The sequence below is a fragment of the Prunus persica genome, chromosome G1 (genome assembly GCF_000346465.2).
Source record: "Prunus persica cultivar Lovell chromosome G1, Prunus_persica_NCBIv2, whole genome shotgun sequence".
NCBI lineage: Eukaryota > Viridiplantae > Streptophyta > Magnoliopsida > Rosales > Rosaceae > Prunus > Prunus persica.
Window position 1 is genome coordinate 47,753,878 of NC_034009.1, and position 7,125 is coordinate 47,761,002.

At 36.7% G+C, this 7,125-nt stretch overlaps 1 protein-coding gene across 2 annotated transcripts; it reads left to right on the forward strand.

Moving 5' to 3' along the window:
• On the forward strand, window positions 1,200-6,791 carry LOC18788529 (ferric reduction oxidase 7, chloroplastic). Of its 2 annotated transcripts, none has more exons than XM_020554655.1 (9): window positions 1,200-1,840; window positions 1,928-2,021; window positions 2,115-2,345; window positions 3,309-3,543; window positions 3,869-4,196; window positions 4,282-4,546; window positions 4,890-5,145; window positions 5,257-5,683; window positions 6,266-6,791. In XM_020554655.1, exons 1-9 carry the CDS (start codon window positions 1,606-1,608, stop codon window positions 6,433-6,435), a joined length of 2,241 nt encoding a protein of 746 aa, XP_020410244.1. In that variant the 5' UTR covers window positions 1,200-1,605; the 3' UTR covers window positions 6,436-6,791. The 2 variants fall into 2 exon arrangements, with proteins under 2 accessions (XP_020410244.1, XP_007225171.2); XM_007225109.2 differs by having other exon boundaries at window positions 1,213-1,840; window positions 2,151-2,345.

A 7,125-nucleotide genomic window follows, 5' to 3' on the forward strand; every position in this document is an offset into this window, starting at 1 on the left:
TTAGGAATGGGGGGTGGGTTGCAGGTTGGGTTGGGATCTGGTTTTTGAGGGGGTGGGCTAAGGAGGTGGGGGAATGAGCTGCGGGAGAGAGCGAGAGACAGAGAGGGAGAGCTGAGAGAGAGAGAGGGACGGATTCTGTTAAAGCAGGACTCAATTGGAACTACTTGTCGAGTTAAAGGATGTAATTGCCTCAAAAAGAAGTTCACGGACCCAATTGCAACTGGGAACAAAGTTTAGGGACATCTACAGTTAAAAACCCTTAAACAATTACCTCTGCAGCTCAAAATGATGCTTTTACCCCTTATTTTGACAGACAAATTGACAGACTTGGACGGTAGGACCCAATTGGAACTATTTATCGAGTTAATGGATGTAATTGCCTAAAAAAAAAAGTTCACGGACCCAATTGCAACTGAGGGCCTAGTTTAGGGACATCTACAGTAGATAACCCTTGTTAAAAATTGTTGTGAGAGAAAGCTATAAGAGAAAACATCTAATGAGGTATTTTCATTTTCTGATTATGAGAGAATCAGTGTCGAAGAGGTGCAAATTTTAGGCGGGTGTATCTAATTCAAACTTTTAATGACTTTTATAGAGTTTAAAAGTCTGGAGGTATTCAATTTAGACTTTTAAAAAGTATATAAAAGTCTAATGGTATACAATTGTGACTTTTAAAAAGTATTTAAAAGTTTGATAGTATTCAAAAAGTTATTGACTTTTAAAAAGCTTATTAAATGAATATACTTTTAAGGCTAATTATTAAGAGCAAAAGTCTTGCCAATTTATTAGTGACTTTTATCAACTCTATGAAAGTCACTCACTTAAAAAAAATCTTTATAAGTATGAATTGGATACAACCCCTTAATGATTATATGAGAATTAGTACCGAACGCTAAACACCAAACTGTTTTCTCTCACAGCTAATTTCTCTCACAGTAAATGAGTTTATGCCCACCTCATGTTAAAGTTTTTGGGTAAGTCCCTGAATGCACCCACGAATGAAGAAAAAGAGATGTCATTATTATCACCGGATAGGATTCTAAGGTACACAGAAAATTTGAGTGGTTCTTCGTTTCGAATAACCAGAATAGACGGCTTTCATTTTCATATTAAATGCTTGATATTCCTTAATATTTTCTCTTTTCATCCATGTTTCTTGTTTGTGTGGGTATTATTCATCTCTGAGTTGTGTGAACATCACCGTTCTTACTGTTATTGTGCCCCACATTTCGAACTAGATTGTAGTGTGTGGTAAATTTTAACACTTGCGGCTTGAACTATCTGGTACTGTGTTTCATTTGTCTCTATTTACTGCTCAATTTTCATGTTTCTGGGAACAGTCCTTTAAAGGTTAGATAATCAGATTACAAGCATCAGTGGTATAGAAATTTCTATAGGTCCATAATTTTCTGGAAAATCGAAAATTGTGTTTGAAGTGACACTTAATTACCCGGTTCACATGGGAATGGGTTCCACAAACTTTGGATATTTTCGAACTCTCTTTGTGCATATATACTTTGGCATATGGCCTTCTGGGTTCAGGCAGGGGACTCAGGTAGCTGAAAAACATTATTAAGGAAGTTTGTGTAATAATTTTGGGTCCCAATGGATGAAAGTTCTGTCCATAACCCCCTTCTTTGGGGCCAAGGTTCTGGATATGCTAATGTCAGGAGGAAGACTCCTCTTTCTGTAACCTTAGCAAAATGGATTCTCAAGATTGCAATGTTGGCGCTTTTCATTTCATGGATTGCTCTAATGTTTCTGTTCCCAGCAGATTTTGTGCAGAAACTATTTGAGAAATGGATCCATGCCACCAATGGAACTGTTTTTGGGATTACAGGTGAACTTAATTATTGCCTCTGCTCTTTTTCAAGTAAGTGTTCTCTTCTTAGAGGTCTCTAGTTAACTTGGATGCTGCAAACTGCAGGAAGCCTGTTCCTGCTATTCAGTGGTCCCATTCTCCTTATTGCAGTGCTGTCCATAGCATATCTTGTTATCTCTGGGGAAGAGGAGCTCCACGAGTATGTCTATTTTTGAGTTGGAAAATATTGAGTTAGATTGAATATACGTCATTGCATTTTATGTTCTAAGCTCAACCACTTAAATGTCCACAGGATTTGTTGTTATGTCATAATTAACTATGCGTGCAGGAAGAAGCCTTCAAAGTATCCGAGTTTCCGGTTGTGGACGTTCCCAGTTCTTGTGGATGGGCCATTTGGGGTTGTTTCTGCTGCTGAGTTGATTGGGATATTACTTTTTGTTGTGTTTGTTATCTGGGCTGTCTACGCTTATACCATGAGTATTCTCAGCTTGATGTCTGATCAGTTAACTTTTAAAGAGAAAAGGTATAATGTTTGTTCAAGATCAGTCTTATTCCTTTTTTAGTTCCTGTCAATCTTTCTGAGTAGAGAAACTAGTTATCTCCATTAAATATCTATTTTAATAATTTTCACACTTCTATGTTGTTGCTCTGCTTTGAAAGTTCTGCTTCTGCTTCAGCGTTTAAACTCTTGAGCTAGCCCTTAGTAGGTTTCAACTTGCAAGCTTGAAAAGCCTATATGCATGTATGTATAAAACTCACCAAGATCATGCTCTTATTCTTGTAAATGATTGTACGACTTATAAATAATTGAGGTATGTAAATTCCTGTTTAAAAAGTTGACACATATGAGATGAAACGTTTGGTTAAGTGCTTCTCCCTGCCATATGGTAGGTGCTGTAATAGTTTCATTAGTCAAGCTTTTAAAATGTCGAGCTTCTTGTTGATCAATTTGCTTTCTTTTTCTTTTTGGGTTTCAAAACAGTCAGTCAGCTATGTTTTTCTGATGCCTTTTTTTACGGGTTCTGATGTCCATTTTAATGACAGTAAACATACAATTATTGTAATCTGAAACTGTCCATTTGAATGAATGAAGCTCAGATTAAATCACTTAATTTTTAAGCTCCATTCATTCATGTAGGTGTCTAGGCTTTTTTAGCTGAAACATGTCTCTGTAAAGTTGCTGTATATGGCTGAGAATCTCATTTTCTAAGGCAACATTATCTGCTTTACTTTCGATAATGTTGAAAACTTGGGATAAACTAACCTGTAATTCTGTATATTTCCCTTTTTTCTTTATGTTGTTTTTGCACGACTTGCTTAATTTGTAGAAGTATTCATAGTAGACTCGATTGTCCGAATAAAATTAGTATATGAGAAACTTAAATCCTTCACGATTTGCATGCAAACATTGATGCTTATGTGCTATTTTTTTCTTCAGTTGAAAGATTGGTTTCATTAACGATTTACCTTGTACTTGAACTTGCAGTTGTTTGTTCCTGGAAATTTTGGGACTTCGTTTTGGTTTAATTGGGATGTTTTGCTTGGCATTTTTGTTCCTGCCAGTTGCAAGGGGATCAATTCTTCTTCGATTTATTGATATCCCTTTTGAGCATGCTACGAGATATCATGTATGGCTGGGACATCTCACAATGCTCCTCTTTACCATCCATGGACTGCTTTACGTAGTGGCATGGACAATTGAAGGCCGTCTCCTTCATGAAGTGAGTGCTAATGCTGCATTTAATCATATTTGTCGTTGATAGATAGGCTGTTAGCTGTTAAAATTAAGGTCTAGTTTACAGATGACAGCTAAAATTTGCTTCCATTTTACCATACCATTATGGCGTATTTTCCAGATAGACCATGCATTCCACTCTGAATGTTCTGAGATACTTGTTGCTATAAATGTATTAAATATATGACAGTGTACATGTATCTCTACCTAAATGTCTAGTAAAATAACTTATAAGGACCATGCTACAGGCGAATATGGGCTCAGATTATGATGCCAGACTGCTTATTTATGTTTTCAATGGTTTGATGCAGATATTGGAGTGGAGGGATATTGGTGTTGCCATTCTTCCAGGAGTGATCAGCCTTTCTGCGGGTCTGTTGATGTGGGTCACGTCACTTCCTCCAGTGAGAAAGCTGAACTTTGAGTTGTTCTTCTACACTCATCAACTATATGTCATCTTCATTGTCTTTTTGGCTTTGCACGTGGGTGATTTCATTTTCACAATGGCTGCTGGAGGAATATTTATTTTTATTCTTGATCGTTTTCTGAGATTCTGCCAATCACGAAGGGTGGTTGATATAATTTCAGCGAAGTGCCTTCCATGTGGAACTGTAGAATTGGTCCTCGCAAAACCAGAAAGTAAATATTTTTCTTCACACTTTTATTATTTTTAATTTCATATTCTGTTACCATATGAGTGACTGTTCGCTCATGACATATTTAGATCTGCGGTACAACGCCCTCAGTTTTGTTTTTCTTCAAGTTCGTGAGCTATCGTGGCTGCAATGGCATCCTTTCAGTGTTTCTTCCAGTCCTCTGGATGGCAAATATCATATTTCTGTCCTCATAAAGGTTCTTGGAAAATGGACAGAAAAGCTGAGAGGAATTATCTTGGAAAATTCAGAAAAGGAGCTACCTTTCAGTCCTCATAGTAAGATAACAGCTTCTGTTGAAGGGCCTTACGGGCATGAGATACCGTACCACTTGATGTATGTACTCTATTCTTTAATTCATTTTATCACAAAAATTGTTGTATCAGATAAGGCTAATCCTGGTCTAATCACTGGTTTGGAATTTACAAGTGAAATACATGAAAGTTTGCATGATGCTGTGTGTCATGTGTGTCATATGTTCACATAACATCTTCTGTAATGGTACTTACAAATTTGAAGGGCTCTTTACAAAGACAGTCCAATTATTAACCACCCAAAAAAAGAGAGTATAATGTTCCTTATTTTTGGATCAAAAGAAAAGAATATACTAGACATCCAGCTCAATGATAAATTTTGTTTTCTATATCTAACAGTTTGACTTTATGTTTTTCTTTCTCAGGTATGAAAATCTTATCTTAGTAGCTGGTGGAATTGGGATTTCACCTTTCCTGGCCGTCTTGAGTGACATTCTCCATTGTGTTAGGGAAGGGAGACCTTGTCTACTAAGAAATATTTTGATTGTCTGGGCTGTTAAAAGATCAAATGAGCTTTCTCTTCTTTCAACCATTGACATGGACTCAATCTGTCCATCGTTCTCTAGTAAACTAAATCTTGAGACTTGTATATATGTCACTCGGGAATCTGAACCTCCATTGGTATGTTTGGTTGTATTTTGACACATTTTCTGTACCTTCCTTAATTTGTTTGCGTTTTATTAATGTTATTTGTTCCAGTTTTTTGGGGAATTTGATTGTTGTTATTTGCAGGAAGACGGTAAAGTGCAAAACACTCAAGACTTTTCTCTTTGTCCTACATCCAAAAGTTGTGGCATGTCTGTTTTGGTTGGTACTGGACATACTATATGGTCTGGACTATACGTTATCTCATCCACGGTAGGCTTTGTTATCTCAATGGGCTTGTTGGATATCTTCTACATAAACCCTTTTCATATATCTTCATGGTGGTACAAGGGGCTCCTTTTCGTTGTCTGTATGCTTACAAGTGTCGTTATCTTTGGGGGTCTTGTGGTTGGTTTATGGCATCTCTGGGAAAGAAGAATTTTAGCAAAGGAACAATTTGAGGATGATAAGTTAAATATAGATAAGGCAGAGCATAAAGAAACTGTAACTCGCGAGGATTCACACCTTGCAAAGTTAACTGGCATTCGTTATGGTGCAAGACCAGACTTCAAAGGTATGCCTCCTTGACATGTCAAATTTCGTCTTAAATACATGAAGCTAATTAATAAATGCGTAGCAATAATTCTATATGAGTTATCCAGATAGTTGAAATGCTAGTTAATGACTACATATAGACAATGGCATGTAGTGGTTCTTTCATTTGAATAACCTTTGATCTGTTGAAGAGGTTAAACTAGCATAATCTCTTCTTGGTTGCTTCATATTTTTGAGGTGGCTTCCATACCATTTTGTGTCGATTTCTACTTCCTGCTATCTTTTCATTGACCAATAAATCTAACAAAGCTGGTGGATCAGATAGAGGTGGGGATTTTGGATTCCTGTTTTTCTTACAAAGCTCCATTTGATTTCATAATAATGAAGAAGGAAAAAGACTGAACCTTCCGAGGAATTTGTATCGGTATAGAATATAGAATTTAGGGTACATTGAAGCACAGGAAATTGCTTTGCAAAGAGGTTCATCGGGTTGTTAGTTGCCTGAAGTAGCTTCTTTCCGTACAGCAACAATCGCATTTCTCCAGTTGCAGTTGACAAGAAAACGTCTTGTCATTGCTTACTTGATTTCTTCTTATTGCAGAAATATTTGAAGCTGTATCCCAGAATTGGGGCCATGTTGATGCCGGCATCATTGTGTGTGGTCCTCCAACTCTTCAATCAAGTGTGGCTAAAGAAATCAGGTCACACAACTTTAGGAGACAAAGCGACCATCCTATCTTTCATTTCAACAGCCATAGTTTTGATCTGTAGCTTCCACTACAAACCTATTTATACGATTGTGCATAATAAATATACACATAAATATGCTCGTAAATATGTGTGTATATGTAAATAAATATGTGTGTATGTGTGTATATATAAATAAACCATCTTCTCTCATATGGACATCAACAGGTGTAAATAGGGAGGAAAACAGGGAGGCGTCTGCATAGTAATAATGTCTGGATGTCCGCATATGAGAAAATTTGTATAAATAAATATGTGTGTATGTATGTATTGTGTATGGTGTTCTACTATACTGTATGTAGTCATCGATCAAATTTGTATGAATTTCATATACTATTTATCCTAAAGTGGTGGTCAAGTGTGACCTTTTTGTTAGTGTATCTTTTTTGGTTGAATGGAGACCTTTTGGTGCCCAACTAGGGGTTTGAATCCATATCAATCATACTGACTAAACTAATCGAGTCCAATTCAATAGGGGTGGGCATTCAAATAGGAAAATCAGAAAATCGGAAAATCAAGTTCAATTGGGCCGCAAAAAGTTAGGTTGATAAAAAATCAGATTGAGTTGAACAAAAACCGAATTGGAGCAATTCTTGTAGTGAAAAAACTGGACCGGCTGTATAATATCCTTAAACTAATCTTTCCCCAAGCCCAACTCCAAATCACTTCTCCATTCTAGGCTCAATCACCTCCATTTGCATAAAATTGGACTAT

What these genes read in the sequence shown, in the direction of transcription:
- LOC18788529 (XM_020554655.1), top strand. Translation starts at nt 1,606, where the DNA reads ATGGATGAAAGTTCTGTCCATAACCCCCTTCTTTGGGGCCAAGGTTCT. An exon ending in GGGAATCTGAACCTCCATTG is followed by an intron (nt 5,146 to 5,256) that starts GTATGTTTGGTT and finishes TGTTATTTGCAG; the next exon opens with GAAGACGGTAAAGTGCAAAA. An exon ending in TGCAAGACCAGACTTCAAAG is followed by an intron (nt 5,684 to 6,265) that starts GTATGCCTCCTT and finishes TTCTTATTGCAG; the next exon opens with AAATATTTGAAGCTGTATCC.